We start from the raw sequence: 18,373 nt of genomic DNA, 5'->3' as shown, positions 1-18,373 counted from the left end.
TTCAGGAACACGCCACGTAAGAGGCTGAGAATTGAGTCGCATAGAACTTCACTTTCGCCCTCACCCAAGTATACAATGTTCCGAGCAGGTCTTCATATTACGACTTCCACGCCGGCATACATCTACACCATTAGCCGGAGAAACAATACCAAGCAATTCTATACCTCAACACGAACCGTTTCGAAAGCTTCTGGAGTATCACCCGACATCGGTAAATTGATGACAAGGCTGTACAGACACATCGGGGGTCTCGGGGGCTCCGGAGGGGTTTGTGGAGTAATTGTGGGGGCGGGGGATCGACATAATACGACCTTCTTTCACGAGCTTTTACAGGCTTGCTTTGCTCTCATACCGTCTAGCTCTTCTTGTTTTCTCCTTGACTTCATGCAATGATCTACTGCTAATTGACCGAGCCTTGTATCGGCAGAATGCACCCTCCTTTGGTTCGAGTTGCGGATGTCAAGCGTTGTTTCGAATTAACCGACAAGATGACCTCTTCTACTATATCTTCTCCACACATGGCCGTCTAGAATCCTTCGATCAATTCACCAACGACTGATTACCTGCAGTGTCTTCAGTATGTTGTACTCATCCCTATTTGTTTTGGCCTTGCAGTCTGGCCTCTCCATTCGTGGGGTCCAAGCTACTCAGTCCCCCTCCCATGAGAAGAGAGCTCTCGACACCGCTGCTATCGCCAAAAAGTACTTTGGCAACGACGCTCCTTGGTATCAGGACCGCATCGCCTACTTCGAATGTAGCGATACTCAGATTCAGGATGTCTTCTACTACCGCCAGAAAATCTTCAGAGCTCATCAACGCGATCTTGGAGCCAAAGGCTTCATCTCGACGGAATTCTTGGATGATGTAGGTTGGCAACTACAGCCTTACGCCAGTTTGAACGATGCTACTGGTTTCCACATCGGAGAAGGTAGATGGAACAGAGATCGCCGTTTCAAGGATGATTACATCAACTACATGCTCGGCGGTGGTGACGACCGACACTTCACCGACTACATCCAGGACTCTGTCTGGGGAAGTTACCTTGTTGATAACGATGTTCCCAGTGCAACCAAATGGATCGAACAGATGAAGACTCTGTACAATCAATGGAGCGACCACTTTGACACCAGCAAGGGGCTGTACTACATCGAACCATTGTTGGACGCCACGGAATATACCATCTCATCCATTGACGCTTCCGGCGGCCAAGATGGTTTCACTGGTGGTGATGCCTTCCGCCCAAGTATCAACAGCTACATGTATGCCAATGGAAGAGCTATCGCTAAGATTGCCGCTCTTGCTGGCCAAAACGATGTCGCCACTGACTACAACAACCGCGCCACCACCCTCAAGAACAACGTTCAGAAGAGTCTGTGGAACTCGACCTTGAGTCACTTTATTGATCGCTACCAAGTCAGCAACAACTATGTCAAATACTGGGACCCCATTCGTGGTCGCGAGCTTGTTGGCATTGTACCCTGGACCTTCAACCTTCCTGATAACTCTACTGAGTACGCTTCGTCGTGGAAGCACATCTTGAACGCCAATGAGCTTGGAGGACCGTACGGATTGAGAACTGTTGAGCCTTCATACCAATACTACATGAGACAATACCGCTACGAAGGCACACAACGTGAGTGTCAGTGGAATGGACCTGTATGGCCCTTCCAGACAACTCAGGCATTGTTGGCCATGTCAAACCTGTTGGACCACTACCAGCAGAACGTCGTCACCAATGCCGACTATTTGAGATTGCTGAAGCAGTACGCAGCTCTGCACTACCAGAGCTCCAGCACTCTCAACCTTCAAGAAGACTACGATCCTGCCACCGGAAAAGCAATTGTCGGCCTCGCAAGAAGCCCTCACTACTTCCATTCTGGCTACATTGATCTCATCATGACTGGACTTGTCGGCATCCGACCCAGAGCAGACGACTTCCTTGAAATCAACCCCTTGATCACAAGCGATATCAAGTACTTCCGCGCCGAACAAGTGCCCTACCATGGTACCAACATCGTCGTTCAGTGGGATGCAGACGGTAGCCGCTACGGTCAAGGCGCTGGTCTCCGCGTCGAGCGTGACAATGTTGTCATTGCTACTTCCTCAACCCTCAAGCGCTTGGTCATCCCCTTCCAAAAGAAAGCAATCATTGCTATCAACCGCCCCATCGCCAAGTCCGTCCAACTACAAAGCTCTACCAGCTATCCTGTAGGTTCTGCTTCCTCCGGCACAGACGTGGAGAATGTACACGATGCTATCGACGGCCGCATCTGGTTCTTCTCCGAACTCGTCAATGGATGGAACTCGGATGTCAACTCTGCCACTGCTCAGTGGTACACCGTCACCTTCCAATCCGCCACCCAGATCTCGCGCGCAGAGATTGCATGGTTTGACAATGGCAATGACTTTGTTGCCCCTACTGCATACTCGATCCAAGTCCTGAGCAATGGCAACTGGGTTGACATTGGTGGTCAACAAAAGAGCGCTGTCGTGGCTAATGGTATCACCAATGTGCAGTTCACTTCTACCAGTGTTACCCAGGTACGACTTGCCATGACCCAGCCTTCTGGCAAGAGAACTAGACTTGTGGAAGTCAAGTACTTCTAGATCAGGATGGGAAAAGCGTGGGATTTGGTTGATGAAATATGCATGATATGATTTACGTAGCTTTTTGTGAATGAGATCTCCTGTCGGTTTGAGTGTTTATTGTGTGCTGTTCTTGTTGGTGTTATATTCTGCCTTGCACACCGCCACTCAATCAGCCTGCTTGAGGAGCGGCACAAACAACAATCAGTCTGTCCTCCGAACCGAGGCCGGAAGATGCAGATAAGAGTGGTCATAGCTTTGCCGATGATTTTCCGCATGCTTGGTGATCAGGTAAGCCTTCAAAGACCCCGCCGAGCCAGCCACTCTTTCTTGTTTCATCGTTCTTATGTCTCACCACATGTACCTGTCGTGCTGCTCAAAAATCCAGTGCTCTGTTCCTGTATACCACACATATCCAATAAGTCCACTCCCAACAATGTTTGTCAACCCTCACGGCCGTAATGCAACACTGCAAACTGTATACGAAGACCCGAGAGGGGTCGCCAAGGCACAATCGCTCAATTAGGAAGCTAGGAGATCTACCCTCGCATCAGCCAGCACCCGAGCGTGACCCTTATCAAAATATGGAAGGTATAGTGCAAAAGGCTGAGCTATCTTCCGCAGTAGTTCCCCAATCTCACGGGTTATCATTGGGAGAGTGGACATTGTTTTTCATCTATAAGTAAAAAGGCTAAGCAGCGCACATTTTTTCCGATTGTTCTTTTCTTCCTCATCTTTCCATCACCACCGCCATCATGAAGAGTGTTTTGGCGTATTTTTCGGCATTCTTACTTGGCAGTGTGCCGCTTGTGCAGGCGTACAATAAAGACCATCATCAGGTGTATAAGGGAAATGATGCACGATTGAACAAATGGCGTACTTTCCATGTGGCTGGTGAAGAAGAGCATGCGCTTTCTGTTCAGTCGACTCCTACCACAGGGAATGCAACCTTTAGACAATACATCGATCATGAAAACAAGGATGTGGGAACTTTCGAGCAGTTCTACTTCTACTCGACTGAGTTCTATGGCGGTCCTGGCTCGCCTATTATTCTGTTCACTCCTGGAGAAGTCAATGCTAGCGCGTGAGTGGAATTTGTCATAACATTCTATGATTCTCCGGTTACTGACAATTTACTCACAGCTATACCTCTTATCTCACCCTCAATAGAACTACTGGTGTCCTTGCAAAGGAGATTGGTGCTGCCATTGTGTGTATTGAGCACAGATACTGGGGATACTCTTCACCTTATGCCGACCTGACCACTGAGAACCTTCAATACCTCACACTTGACAACTCAATCGTAAGTGAATTCTTCTCGATCATTTCCTATTATTCTGTTTTTCTTGCAAAGAAATTTTAATCTGACTCCTCGACAGAGTGACTTGACAAACTTCGCAAAGCATGTGCGTCTGCCATTTGACTACCACAGGAAATCAAGCCCGAACCGTGCGCCCTGGGTCATGATGGGTGGTAGCTATTCTGGCGCTCTCGCCGCTTGGACTGCTTCGACTCAACCCAACACCTATTGGGCATACTGGGCATCCAGTGCCCCCGTCGAGTCCATCATTGATTACTGGCAATACTTTGTACCTATCCAGCAAGGCATGCCCAAGAACTGCTCTTCTGATGTCTCACTTGTCATCGACCACATTGACAACATCTTGCTCAATGGAACGACCTCAGAGATCACTGCTCTCAAGACAAAGTTCGGCTTGGAAGGTCTCGAGCACAATGATGATTTCGCAGCTGCACTCCAGAACGGTCCTTGGTTGTGGCAAGGCAATCAGTTCTACAGAAACACTGGCTTCTTCGACTTTTGCGATGCCGTGGAGAATGTCAAGCCTAACAGCACTAACACCACTTTGCCTGGCGCCGAGGGTGTAGGTCTTGACAAGGCACTTGCTGGTTATGCTAGCTGGTTCAACACTACTTACCTTCCCGGTTCGTGTGCTAGTTATGGTTACGACGAATGGCAAGGCGAGCGCAATATCAAGTGCTTTGACACCTACGACGTCACCAGCCCAATGTACACCGACACCTCCCTATCCAACGCTTTCGATCGTCAATGGGTATGGATGACCTGCAACGAGCCCTTCGGATACTATCAGACCGGCGCTCCCGAAGACAGACCCTCAATAATCTCACGCCTTTCGACCCCCGAATACTGGATCCGCCAATGCCCCCTCATGTTCCCCGCTTCCAACAACACAGTCGTCGGTCTCAGCAGAGGCGCCACCGCCGCACAAGTCAACGCCAAAAACAAAGGTTGGAACAACTACTCACCCGGCCTCCTCTACGTCAACGGCGACTACGATCCTTGGAGGGAAGCCAGTGTGTCTTCTGATTTCAGACCGGAGGGCAAGCTTCAATCCACCACAAAGAACCCTGTTGTCATCGTCCCCGGCGGCTTCCACACTAGTGATTTGGTCACGCAGAATGCAAAGGCTAATGCTGGGGCTAAAGCTGCTATCGATGAGGCTGTGGGTATTATGAAGGGATGGGTTGGTGAGTTTGAACATGGCAAGCATTGGTTTGAGGGGTAGGGTGTGGTGTTGGTATGGCTTTCTGAGATTACCGTCCTCTAATGCCTCCTCGCACTATTCTGCAAATGTGTTGTTATGTTCTCTGATCAATGACACAATTAGTTTATGTTCTTGCATCTCTCGTTATATTTTGATCCTTTACACTGGCTTATGAGTGCTCCCCAAAACAAAAAAAGATCCTAACCTACTGTAGCATTGCTCACGATTTACTCGAACGCACGGAAAACCTCGCCGTATTGTGGTCACGTTATCTGCTACCAACAGCAACATGCTGTAGAGTACGTCCCTTCCAACGCACTTCCACACAACTGCACACCAACAGGCAGGATGTTTTCGGCCCTCCAACCATTTTCGCCGAGAGCGACAATGTCTGTTGCTTCCTTCACTTTAGTGGTCTACTACCGCTGTCGAGATGTCGAGAAGAAAGGTGTTTTGGACACTGTTGCTATAGTCTTTGGGAGGGGCGGTTCGAGACATGTCTGATTTAAACTGATGGGAAGCCAGGGTGGCACTCCCGACGAAGCGCCTTCTTCAACCGGATTGCTCTGGTCGCGACTTCTCCATTTCTGCCACGGTGTGCGTTCTGGATGCAGCACGCGAGATGTTCTGCAAGATCCACGTATAGCGAGAGTGATGCAGATGATGTTACTCCCCAATATCCTACATGCATGTAATCCGAGCCTTAACTCCGAACTGCTTGATGGCTATATAACACAACGGAGAAACATGTTGGATTGAATTATGTCTACGTACAACTTCAGACCATTGAACAGCTTGGAACCAAACAGCAGGATGAGGAGGACCACTTCACGGCATCCCGGCAACAAATCATGGCACGAACCCCATCACAACATCAAAGCCAAGGCATAACCACGTTCTCCTCGACCCACACAACCAAAACACAAAGGAACAGTTGCACCACCCGAACATCGGAGCAAAGGATCCAAAAAGACCCCAAACTCCAAAAAGCACGGAATAACCAACCCCTCCACCTCCAAAAAATGGTGATAAGAGTTTGTGTTGAGGATGAGGCAATCCACTGCCCACAATTGCGCCATTTCCAGGCTTGGTATGGGCAAAAAGACGCGATTGTAGATCTTCTATTGGAGTACCCCCCCATTATGCAAGAGGAAACCGCCGAGAGAAATTTATACATGAATACAAGTTTGGATGTCAAATTCGTCGTTTGTTGGTTTTGTTGTTTCTTCTGATCTCTTGATACCTTCTTTGTCGTGCTACCGAGAAATCTCCATCGTTTGGAAAACTACACCATGAGTACTATCACGGAACATCCTCGTACTATCGATTTGTCGCAAATCGAGACTGAGGTGTCAGACTCCCAGAACAACTCATGTGCGACCGAGGAGAAGGTCCGCAGAGCAGATTCGCCGCTGGAGAATGGGTTGCCTTTTCAACAGAACATTGCGCTTCTGCATGCTGCTCGCGAGCGCCTTGTCTATACTCAGGACTATCCGGTCCCTCTCCCGAAAACGGATGATGAGCTTGTCGTGGAGATTAGAGCGATTGGACTGAATCCTGTGGATTGGAAATCAATGTGCGCATGTCTGCCGTACAGCTTCCAGATGCAGCTAACGAGAAGTACAGCGATTACAACTTTGCGATCCCTCAACTACCTTATATCGCAGGCCGCGATTTTGCTGGGGTGGTCGTTCGCGCACCGACTACTCCTAGTCGTTTGCGTGTGGGTGATCTGGTAAGGAAACTGAGTCGACCATTGTTGAAAAGGCCACAGACTAAGAGATGAAACAGGTTCTCAGCCCATCAACAGACTACCGCGATATCAGAAAGTCGGCTTTCCAAGAGTACGCAATTTCGACACAACACAACGTAGCCAAGCTACCGCAAAACGTTCCAACCACGCACGGCGCATCGATCGGTGTCGCATACGTGGCTGCAGCACTTGCCTTGGGTGTCAGTCTCGGATTGAACCTACCGAAGGTCTCTGGTCAAGACCAAGCAGACCTGTGGGAAGCGGTCCGAAAACTGCCACAAGACGCGATCCCCATCGATGTAGCTGCGGAATGTCTGTCCAGCATCGAAAACTCCGAGCGACCTCAGCAGGGCGACTGGATAGCGATATACGGTGGATCATCCACAAGCGCACTCTTCATCTCAGAAATCGCACGATTGGCAGGACTCAAAGTCATTCTCCTCGCGGACTTTGCCAAACACGGCGAAAGACTTGGTGAGAGGGAAGGCAGCATTCTCGTCGACAGCCATGATCCCATCAGAGCGATCAACGTTGTACGAGCCATTACGAAAGGAAAACTCAGATTTGCAGTGGACACGGTGGGAAAAGAGACGGCTGGACACTTGGTGCAGATGCTGCAAGCAGACGCGCAAGAAGAGAGGAGAGCCCATCTTGTGGGTCTGACGGGAGTGCCGAAAGAGAAGGTCGATGGCATCGTGTTCCACTCGGTGCCCATCAAGCTGTTCCACGAAGTACCGTCCATCGGTCTTACCTTGATGACTTGGTTGGAAAAGGCTTTGGAGACCCAAGCGATCGCGTTACCCGAAGTGGAGCACGCTGGAGGAGGTTTGGAGGGCATCAACGCTGCGCTGGACAGAATGCGCAATGGTGAAATTTCCGGTCGGCGATTGGTAATCTCTGTCTGAGATTAGTGATTTCTTCAAGGGATGTCTGCTGTCGTGATTTTGGGAGCGATAAAGCTGAAAGGCAAGAGATTGGAGGTAAAGATAGCCAAGCAAACTAGACAAACACGGACAAAACAAGCGCCGTTTCCTTCCACCAGCTGCTCCACTACGCTCGCTCCTTCGTCGTTCTTGCCATCTGTGAGATTCACTAATGACTTGCTCCAACCGCAAAGTTCCGACCATCGCTGTGCAGGAAACCCCATCTTCCTTCGCTGCGTGCTTATCAACCCCGTCGACCCGTGATGCTTCATAAACGCGTGTTGAATTGCGATTCGCGCGTGTCGCAATCTGCAAGCTCTCATTCGACCCCGCCATATGAATACAACATTGCGAGCTCGCACGCCATATCATCGGCTGCGGACGAAAGCTATCTCGAGCTTGCACGCCATACCTTAGGTGCCCCACGATGCTAATGTAGGTACGCATTGCCGAACATGCAGGTATCTCAACGCTGTCATATCACATGCTCAGAGTAGACAAATATCCTTTGATTGTTCCTGTCACATTTATTGCTGTAATTGCTGCCAGAAGCGAAGAACTATCATGTCCTCAATCACTGTTCTTCAGCCCAATGGAGCTGAAGTCAGCCATAAAACTTTGGTCGAGAAGGCACCGCCCCTGATTGAGCTAGACACTTCTCAGGACGATTGGGTATACCCCTATCCTACTGACTTCAAGATTCATGAGCATCCTATTGATGAGATTCGTGAGCTCAAGGTATGAATGATGAGTGTACGCTATCGAAGCCGACTAACAGAACAGGTGGCCGTGATTGGAGCTGGTCTCGCAGGTATCATCGCAGGCGCACTCTTACCAGCAAAGGTCCCGGGAATCAACCTCACCATACTGGAGAAGAATGAGGATTTGGTACTTTATTTTCCATGTTCCATATCTGCCTGCGCTAACATGATCAAGGGTGGCACATGGTACGAGAACATCTACCCAGGAGTTCGTTGCGATATACCTGCACACGTGTACCAATCAACATTCTCACCGAACCCCCACTGGAGCGAAGAATATGCACAAGGTGCTGAGATCCGCAACTATTGGCAGAATGTGGCCAAGAAGCATGATGTTTACTCAAAAGTCCGACTGCAGACCAAAGTCTTGGGTGCCTACTGGGAGCCGGAGCGATCGCAATGGAGAGTCGAGACAAAAGATCTCAAGGGCGGAGAAGAGACAAAGGAACATTTCGACTTTTTGGTACCTGCGATTGGCCACTTCAATGAGTGGAAACTGCCAGACATTCCCGGTATCGAGAAGTTCCAAGGTCATCTGAGACACTCGTCCAACTGGGATCCTACCTTCGATCCGGAGGGTAAGCGCATAGCCACCATCGGAAACGGAGCGTCTGGCATACAGATCACCCCCGAACTGCAAAAAGTCGCGAGTCACGTCGACCACTATGCTAGAAGCCGAACTTGGATCGCTGGTGCCTTCTCTCCCGATGCCAAAGATAGGCAATCCACGCCCATGTACATCGCACAAGAACAGCTCGAATCTTTCTCAGACCCCAAAGTATATCTCGAATATCGAAAGAAACTGGAAGGATCTTTCTGGCGAAATTTTGACGCACAGCTCAGAGATTCAGATCTCAGCAAGACTTCGGCACAAAAGTTCAGAGAGCTGATGGGCAAGAGGTTGGCGGATAAACCTGAATTGCTGGACCAGATCGTTCCTGACTTTCCTCCGCATTGCCGACGCCTCACACCAGGTCCGGGATACTTGGAAGCTCTGACCAAGGACAACCTCACATTTATCCAAACGCCTATCTCAAATTTCACAAAAGATGGAATTGTCACCTTGGACGGAGTGCACCGCCCTGTTGATGCAATCATTTGCTCGACCGGTGCGAATGTTGATTTTGCTCCACCTTTCCCAATCGTTGCTGGCGAATATGATCTCTCCCGTGACTGGCGGCCAGAAGGGAAGTTTGGATTTCCTTACACATACATGGGTGTATCGACGCCAGGCCTCCCAAACTTGTTACAGTTGCATGGTGAGTGACCCGCATCACCCAAATTGTTGAGAAACAAAAAACTAACACTCGACCAGGTCCCCAAAGCTATGGTTCCTCTGGCACAGTGCCACACTCTGTCGAGACACAAGCTACATACATTGCTAAAGTCCTGCGCAAAGTCAGCAGTCAAGGCATCTCAAGCATTGTACCTCGCAAGTCTGCAGCCGACGCCTTTGTCGAATACTGTGATGCCTTCTTCCCTCGAACGAATCTTTCCAGAAAATGCAGCAGTTGGGCGAATGGTCGTCGTCCTGGTGGCCGAATTCATGGCTTGTGGCCTGGTAGTGCAGCTCATTTGACCAACATCAGAAGAGAACCACGTTGGGAAGACTATGAATACACATATGTTCACAACGACAACATATTTGCTTATTGGGGCAATGGCGTCACCAAGAAGGAGTTTGATCCGGAGAGCGATATGACTTCTTATCTGAGACTGCCTGAAGAGACGGATCTGAGAGATTTGCATGAGCGCTGGTGGGACCTGTGAGCAACTATCTTGTGGAAAGACGCAGTTGTTTGCTCTTTCACTGTACAGTCTTGTCTCGTTTAACATTGATGCTCAAGAGTTGGAGAGGAGTCGAGATAGACAGAAAAACACATAGTTGAATAGATATTTACCATCTAGGTTGACATTGAATGTCAACCAGTATGATCAGAACAGACTTCGTGATCAAAGGCCAGTCCAACATTCCTTCCCACAGTTTTGGCACGACTGACGTGAACCCAGTCGCCTGTACCTTCCCACGCGGATTACATGCGTTCTTTTCACGTTGTGTTTAATCTGATACAAGCACGCCATATCCCACAAGTGCACGTGTTATTGCACCTTTGATAATCCACACACATACTTTGCGATACCACCCCGCGAAAGAGGATCACCCTCAACAATCGTAATATCCTCCGACCCCGCTCGACATTACGCTATGCCTTTTCTTCGTTGCGTGATGGTGGGGTTGTAGCACGGGCACGTATGTTTACAGCTCCATCAAGGTACCGGATAGGACGTGCATTTCACGATGCTTGGATATATCCTGCAAGTTCCCACAATTTCTTTTCCAAGGTACGCTCGATTACTATCTCACCTTTTCAAACTATCTGAAACAATTCACAATGACTGAAGCAGTCGCGAACGGCACTCCTGCTAAGAAGCAGCTTATTCTCAATGCATTTGTAGAGTCTTGTAAGTAGAGCTCTCGCTCTGAAAATCACAACGATTGATCCTAACAAACTCCAGGCAGCGGTCATCAATCTCCTGGACTATGGAGACATCCCGACGACAAGTCTACTGAGTTCAATAAGATTCAACATTGGGTCAAGCTCGCTCAATTGCTTGAAAAGGGCAAATTTCATGGCATTTTCATTGCCGATGTCTTGGGCGCATATGATGTCTACAAGGGACCGAAGAACCCTGATCCGGCAATCATCTCTGGTGCTCAATGGCCAGGTAAGATATATCTTTATATCACTACAAGTCACTTCTAGCTCACGGGACTTCCAGTCAACGAGCCTTTGGCCACAGTACCAGCTATGGCAGCAGCAACCGAGAACATTGGTTTTGGTGTGACTGTGGCAACCACGTACGAGCAGCCATATCATCTCGCCAGACGCTTGAGCACTGTCGATCATCTTTCCGGTGGCCGCGTTGGATGGAACGTGGGTTTCCGGCTGCAACCCCCGATTGAATACAAATACTGATCACATTTTTCCAGGTTGTCACTGGCTACCTAGACTCCGCAGCCAGAAACCTCGGCCGTACCGAGCAACCTGAACACGATGACCGGTATGCCATGGCAGAGGAGTATATCGAAGTATTATACAAATTGTGGCAGTCTTCCTGGCGCGATGATGCAGTAAAGCTCGATCGCGAGAAAATCATCTATACCGACCCAGCACTTGTTCGTACCATCGATCACGTCGGCAAGTACTACAACGTACCAGGCCCTCATATCTGTCAACCTTCGCCTCAACGTACACCGGTCATTCTGCAAGCAGGAACATCAAAAGCTGGCAAAGAGTTTGGCGCCAAGAATGCAGAGGCTATCTTTGTTGCAGGCCACAGTCCTTCGGTGGTTGCGAAGAATATCGCGGAAATCAGAGCTCTGGCCAAGGCCAAATTTGGTCGCGATCCGAAAAGCATCAAATTTCTGACTTTGCTCTGTCCCATTATTGGCAAGACTCAAGAAGAGGCAGAGGCAAAGTACAAAGAGTATCTCAGCTACGGATCTGAAGACGGAGCAAGTGCCTTGTTCGGTGGCTGGACTGGTATCGACCTCGACAAATATGGTGATGATGAAGAGCTTCGCCATGTTCAATCAAACGCCGTCAGATCAGCTGTCGAGGGCTGGTCAAAGGCTACCCCAAATGTCGCGAAGTGGACGAAGCATACTGTCGCCAATCATATCAAGGTCGGAGGTCTTGGTGCAACTGTCATCGGCACTGCTGAGCATGTAGCTGACGAGTTGGAGCGATGGGTTCGTGAAGCTGATGTTGACGGTTTCAACATTGCTTACTCTGTCTTCCCAAGAACATTCGAGGAGGTCATTGAGCATTTGCTGCCGGTACTCAGAGAGAGAGGTCTGTTCTGGGAGGACTATGCTGTTCCTGGAGGCACATACAGAGAGAATTTGTATGGCAAGAAGGGTGTTGCTCGTCCGCCTCAAGATCACCCGGCAGCTGCATTCCATTGGAAGGCAGAATGAGATGACGCAGTGTAAGTAGAACACTGATAGTAACCTTCAAAAACTATTTTGAGATTCGGACTCTCTGGTTGCTGGACCCGAGAACTTGATCTCGTTGGTACATCCCAAGACAGCTGGTGGAATCTGCAGCAAGCCAAAGTTTATGGCAGCCACGTGGGAATATCTTCTGTTGATCTGTAGATTCACGTGATTTTTGCTGTTCTCAATACCATTTACCGAAATTTGACGTGCTCTGATTGGACACGATACCATTCCAAAAGTCTTCCTGCATTCATTCAACCACGAGTATGATCAATCTCAGCATACGGGAATGTCTGATCACTGAATAGGAATCCTTCCGCAGTCGGAGATGCCTGAATAATTGCTTCCAAATCACTGCTGTGTGCCGCATAACGCCATCGCCCCGGAATATCACATCAACTGCCACGACAGATGGACGAATGGGAGAAGCTTGACCTCGAAGATAAGCAAACCGAGTTTTCGCTTCGCATGTCTTACCATTTCTCCACATGTGCGGTCAGCCTTGTGAAAAACTCTACATGCGGACACATGTAGGTTTATCACGTATGTTGCCGTGTTGAGGATGATCCCATCGCTGGTGTTTTGCACGTCAGTAATCGGTAGTGGATACCTCCCTCCAAATTCAGACGTCAAATCATACTTGGAAGATGTATAACAATAACACATCCCCATGATACATGTGGTGTTGGCACAACTTGGTCTACAGTCAAGATGGCAGAAGCTCTTCTCAATCAAGCTCATGGCTATGGCATTATTATTGGCTTGTCGATATTGTTTTGTCTTATCATTCTCGCTGCTGTGCGGGTGCAGAAAAGATATCTTGCTGAAGACAGCGAGCAGTCTGAGATGTTCATGGTGGCCAACAGATCGGTAGGCACCGGTCTGACAGCCAGTGCTGTTTTCTCAAGTTGGTGAGTACAATACTGCGTGTCTATACAGATGAACATTCTAATATGGTCCCTAGGATGTGGATTAATGAGAGTGTCATATGTGCGGCTTACACTTACAAGTGGGGCATTGCACTACCCGTCTGGTGGGCAAGTGGTCTCTCATTCCAGATTGCCTTGATGGCTTTACTCGGTATCGTCGCTAAGTTGAGAGTTCCTTACGCTCATACGTCGCTCGAGTTCATGCGTATGAGATATGGAAAATATGCTCACTGCATCTTCATCTTGTTGAATCTCATCAACAACATTTTTGGTTGTGGAAGCATGATTTTAGCAGGCGCACAACTGGTTACCGGAATGACTGGTATGCATGTCATTGCTGCGTGTATCTTGATTCCTGCTGGAGGTGAGTACAAATTGTTGATCTTAGATTATGGATGCTGACGAAATCGAAGTTGTCATCTATACCGCTGTGGGAGGGCTGAAAGCTACCTTCATCACCGATTATTTGCATACTGCCATCGCCCTGATCTTGTTGATCTATTTCTCTCTAGCAGTGCTTACAAATGAACACGTTGGTGGAATCTCTGGTCTGTACCAGAAAGTCAAGGCTGCAGACGACTACATTGAGGGCAACTACATGGGATCTCTCCTGACCATGAAGTCTAAGAGGGGTATGTGTTGGAAGTTTTACCTGGTTCCAATGCTTTCGCTGACACAATTACAGCTGTGCTCTTCGGATTGGTGCTCAAGTTTGGTAACCTCGCACTTGTACTCATGGACACGGCATTCTGGCAGAAGAGTTTCGCTTCCGAGGTCGAATCGGTCGTTCCTGCCTACGACCTTGTCAGCGTTGTCATTCTTGCCGTCCCTTGGTGCACCGGTACCATTATCGGTTTGACTGGAAGAGCCATCGAGAAGACACCCATCTGGTGGGATTACCCAAATCTACTCACAGAGACTCAAGTCAATTCCGGTCTAGTCATGCCATACGTACTCCGTTCTCTCCTTGGCCAAGGCGCAACGACTGGACTCCTAGTGCTGATCTTTATGGCCATCACATCTACCGTATCTTCCTCGGTCATTGCCGTCAGCAGTATCATTTCTTTGGACTTCTACCGCGCCTATATCAATCCCAAGGCTTCCGATCGAAAGGTCCTTCAAGTCAGTCATATTGGCGTTGTGGGCCACGGATGTTTTATGGCAGCCTTTGCAATCATGTTACAATATGCTGGAGCGACAAACAATTGGTCTACTTACTTTAGACCCATTGTTGCTTGCCCTGGTATTTTCCCCCTGATGTTGACGCTTCTTTGGTCAAGACAGACCAAGGCAGCTGCTATTCTCTCACCTATACTGGGATTAGCTTCTGGTGTTGCTACATGGCTGAGTCTGTCTTACGTTTGGGGAGGAAAAATTGACATTCAGACGACACAAGAGCAGTTACCTGGTCTCTATGGCGCCATTGTATCTTTCTTCTCGCCAGCACTTTTCTCAGTCATCATCTCACTGGCACGACCAAGCCAATTCGACTGGAGAGAATTCCTTCGCATCGACCTCATCGAGGACAGCAGTCAACCCAGTACCTCTCTACCCTCACCTCAAGACAGCAAAGACGACATCACCAAGATATCTCCAGCACACTCCAGCCCGGTCAACGAGAAACACCAACCCACCATCGATGCAGAAGCAAAAGCCGGTCTCGTCAGTCCAGCACCTTCCATCTCAACGCGCACCGGAAGTCTCGACGACATCGTGCATCCTTTCAGCGACCAGACCATCCGCCACATCAAGAAATGGAGAACCTACGCTGCTGGCTATTTCGTCCTCAATCTCTTGGTCACGGTTGTATTATGGCCGGTCCCTATGTATCGAGATTACATTTTCTCGTCATCGTTTTTCAAGGGTTGGGTGACTGTGGCGATTATTTGGCATTTCGCTGCCATGTTGGCTGTGATCGTTTATCCGGTTTGGGATGGACGGTTCGTTATTGGTACGGTGTTCAAGGGTGTTCAGAAGGAGTGGAGTAAAAGTGGATGAATGAATGAATGAACGTTAGAGGTAGATTAGAAATGAACAAGACGACTAGAATATGTCATCTCCACGGTCCAACTGCTCTTTACTTAGATAGCTATGATGCATGTTGTTTTTCACATTCCAGAGTAAGTCTCGAGGGAGTCGACAGGGGCATGTGCCATCAAGGCGAGATCGAAAAATTTCTGCTCTCAAAGGAAAGTTCGAACAAGCTGAAAACCATCGTGCATTTTGACAGACGCAAACCTGCCTCCAGAGGCGGTGAAATGCTGCCAGGCAGTGTTGCTCTTACCTATTTCGCAGAGAAACTTTCCCCTTTTTTTGAGATATGTCCATCAACAAGTGGAAGGAGATTGAAAACTAGGTGCAGAAGATAAATGAAGTAGAAAAGGTAATACAAAGTCGGTATGTAAAACTACAAAATACTAGTACAAGTATAGAAGATAGAAAGAAAGTAATTGGAAGAAAATACGAGATATTGGGCTTCGAAAGCCCACCCCAAACCATAGAAACGCCAAATGTTCAGTCCTAATTCATATCATGTGTGCTCATGTCGTGTCGGACAAAGATTACTTGCGTGCAATGGTGGCAAGAGTGGTAGGAACAGCCTCGCGAAGGTTGAGAGCTCCAACACTGGCACCGAGCAGTCCGCTGGTGGGCAAGACGTTTGCGTTGACAGTAACGCCATTCAGAAGGCCCAGAGTGGCACACACCTTCAGAAGGCCTGATCCTGAGCAAGATGTGGTGAGCTGGCTGGGTCTGGCTGAGGCGGCTGCTGAGGCGGCTGCTGTAGTGGCAGGAGCGGTGGTTGTAGGGTTCAAAACACCTGCACTGACACCGACAAGACCGCTAGGGCTTCCGACCCCCAATGTGACTGTTGCGAGGGGTCCTACACCGAGTGTCAGGCAGGCTACCGAATCGCAGCTGGTTTGAGTGGCAGTGACCTGGGCCAGGGCGGAAGCTGAAGGAAGGACTCCGGCGCTCACACCAACCACACCAGAGGGACTTCCCACTCCCAATGTAATAGTGGCGAGCGGACCGACACCGAGTGTCAGGCAGGCTACAGAATCACAGGTGGTTTGAGTGGCGGTGACTTGGGCGATGGCTGAGGCGGAAGGCAAAACAGTGCCACCAACTCCAATAATTCCAGAAGGACTGCCGACTCCCAATGTAATTGAGGCCAACGGTCCCAATCCAATTGTCGCGCACACGGTTGCATCGCAGCTTGTCGTAGTTCCTGTGACCTGGGCAATGGCTGAAGCGGAGGGCAAAACAGTACCACCAACGCCGATAACGCCGCCTGAAGGGCTACCCACCCCGAGTGTAATAGTGGCGAGCGGACCGACACCAAGTGTCAGACAGGCTACAGAATCACAGGTGGTTTGAGTGGCGGTGACTTGGGCAATGGCTGAGGCGGAAGGCAAAACGGTACCACCAATACCGACGAGGCCAGAAGGAGAGCCCAGGCCCAGGGTGATTGTGGCTAGCGGACCGACCCCAATAGTAGCGCACGCAATTGAATCGCAGGTAGTGGTCGTCTGAGTCACTTGGGCGGAGGCTGAGGCGTCAGCAGGAAGAAGTGTTGCACCAACACCAGCAACACCGGACGGGCCACCGATTCCCAAAGTCACAGTTCCTAGCTCTCCCAAGCCAAGTGTCGCGCAAGCCAAAGCTCCACAGGTGGTAGTTGTGGCTGTGATCGAGTTTCCAGGAATGTTGGTTGGGACAGCGGAGGTGAAAACAGGGGCAGAAGTGGGATTTCCACCGCCAATTCCGAGACCGAGATCAACGGTGATACCATTGCCAATTCCAAGTGTAACACAGACGTCCAGATTAGCGCCTCCACAGCGGGTAGAAGTTGCAGTAATACCGGCAAGCTCGGAGGAAAGAACGCTAGAGGGGATGTCGTTTGTAGGAACGATACCGCTGGTAAGCGAAGCGAGGATGCTCGAGACATCAGAAGCGACGGAAGATGCATCAGAGACAGCAGAAGTGATGATGCCAGTTGGTACCGAGGTGACGGTAGGCAGGCCAGAGATCAGACTGCTAAGGGCGCTGGTATCGACTGAACCACCAGTAGAGATCTGCGATGCGAGAGACGACAGCTGAGAGCCTACGCCACCCGTGGCTGTGGCGGCGACAGAAGTCAAATCACTGATAGCAGAGGACAAAACTGGAGGAATTACGACAGAGGAGAAACCGGGAAGGGAGACTCTCGAGCTGGTAAGTCCGTTGTTTCCACCAGTACTGATGATGTTTGTAGGGATAGATGTAACGGTAGGCAAGGCGGAGATCAAGCTGCTTAAAGCGCTCGTGTCCACAGGCGATCCAGTCGAGATCTGAGAAATAAGAGAGGACAATTGAGAAGAGACAGCCCCGGTGGCTGTGGCCGCAACTGAAGTGAGAACGCCAGGAATAGAAGGTCTCGAAGTGTTGGCAGGGTCTGCAACTGCAGAAGAGATCAAACCAGAAGGAAGACTGGTAGCAGTAGGGAGCTCGGAGAGGATTGAGCTCAATGCACCAGTGTTGATACCGGTGGCAGTAGAAAGCTCAGAGACGAGAGAAGAGAGCTGACTTCCAATTACACCAGTTGCTGTAGCGGCCTCAGATGCAAGGCTGGAAATAAGGCCTGTAGGAACGCCGCCTGACACTCCTGCGGATGCTCCACCAGTGGCGCTGACTGAGACAGGAGGTAGAATGCCAGAGGAGGCAGACGAGCGGAGAGCGAATTGAACGCCATTACGAGTAACTCCGTTGGTGAGCGAGCTGTAGAAAGTACACGAACCGCTGCTGGGAGTGTATGCTGTTCCGAGACAGCGAGCGTTGGCTGCACAGACAGTGGCGCAGGAGTTCAGAGAACCAATGGCTTGTCTCTTCGATAGAGCGTTACCCAAGTTCAAG

At 49.6% G+C, this 18,373-nt stretch overlaps 6 protein-coding genes across 6 annotated transcripts; all 6 read left to right on the top strand.

Annotated features, from left to right (window-relative positions):
• Positions 1–75: 75 nt before the first annotated feature.
• On the top strand, positions 76–2,618 carry M438DRAFT_407019 (Six-hairpin glycosidase; the record flags this gene model as incomplete). Its single annotated transcript, XM_029909880.1, has 3 exons — positions 76–211; positions 570–577; positions 616–2,618. 3 exons carry the CDS (start codon positions 76–78, stop codon positions 2,605–2,607), a joined length of 2,136 nt encoding a protein of 711 aa, XP_029759030.1. The 3' UTR covers positions 2,608–2,618.
• Positions 2,619–3,253: 635 nt separating this feature from the next.
• Positions 3,254–5,246, top strand: M438DRAFT_300179 (serine carboxypeptidase). Its single transcript, XM_029902060.1, has 3 exons — positions 3,254–3,670; positions 3,730–3,889; positions 3,966–5,246. The coding sequence occupies exons 1-3, from the start codon at positions 3,342–3,344 to the stop codon at positions 5,130–5,132; spliced, it is 1,656 nt and encodes a 551-aa protein (XP_029759029.1). The 5' UTR covers positions 3,254–3,341; the 3' UTR covers positions 5,133–5,246.
• Positions 5,247–6,403: 1,157 nt separating this feature from the next.
• On the top strand, positions 6,404–7,769 carry M438DRAFT_366817 (GroES-like protein; the record flags this gene model as incomplete). Its single annotated transcript, XM_029907911.1, has 3 exons — positions 6,404–6,687; positions 6,738–6,846; positions 6,903–7,769. The coding sequence occupies 3 exons, from the start codon at positions 6,404–6,406 to the stop codon at positions 7,767–7,769; spliced, it is 1,260 nt and encodes a 419-aa protein (XP_029759028.1).
• A 499-nt stretch (positions 7,770–8,268) lies between these two features.
• Positions 8,269–10,429, top strand: M438DRAFT_322139 (FAD/NAD(P)-binding domain-containing protein). Its single transcript, XM_029902948.1, has 4 exons — positions 8,269–8,525; positions 8,571–8,675; positions 8,724–9,807; positions 9,864–10,429. Exons 1-4 carry the CDS (start codon positions 8,352–8,354, stop codon positions 10,316–10,318), a joined length of 1,818 nt encoding a protein of 605 aa, XP_029759027.1. The 5' UTR covers positions 8,269–8,351; the 3' UTR covers positions 10,319–10,429.
• A 512-nt stretch (positions 10,430–10,941) lies between these two features.
• M438DRAFT_407015 (Nitrilotriacetate monooxygenase component A/pristinamycin IIA synthase subunit A) lies at positions 10,942–12,604 on the top strand (the record flags this gene model as incomplete). Its single annotated transcript, XM_029909879.1, has 4 exons — positions 10,942–11,011; positions 11,066–11,275; positions 11,330–11,484; positions 11,541–12,604. 4 exons carry the CDS (start codon positions 10,942–10,944, stop codon positions 12,528–12,530), a joined length of 1,425 nt encoding a protein of 474 aa, XP_029759026.1. The 3' UTR covers positions 12,531–12,604.
• Positions 12,605–13,262: 658 nt separating this feature from the next.
• M438DRAFT_322132 (uncharacterized protein) lies at positions 13,263–15,478 on the top strand (the record flags this gene model as incomplete). Its single annotated transcript, XM_029902947.1, has 4 exons — positions 13,263–13,462; positions 13,516–13,844; positions 13,894–14,112; positions 14,166–15,478. The coding sequence occupies 4 exons, from the start codon at positions 13,263–13,265 to the stop codon at positions 15,476–15,478; spliced, it is 2,061 nt and encodes a 686-aa protein (XP_029759025.1).
• Between the last annotated feature and the right edge of the window lie 2,895 nt (positions 15,479–18,373).

Source organism: Aureobasidium pullulans (genome assembly GCF_000721785.1).
Source record: "Aureobasidium pullulans EXF-150 unplaced genomic scaffold scaffold_13, whole genome shotgun sequence".
Taxonomy (NCBI): domain Eukaryota; kingdom Fungi; phylum Ascomycota; class Dothideomycetes; order Dothideales; family Saccotheciaceae; genus Aureobasidium; species Aureobasidium pullulans.
Note: the sequence above shows the minus strand (reverse complement) of the source record. Positions and strands in the feature narration are given on the sequence as shown.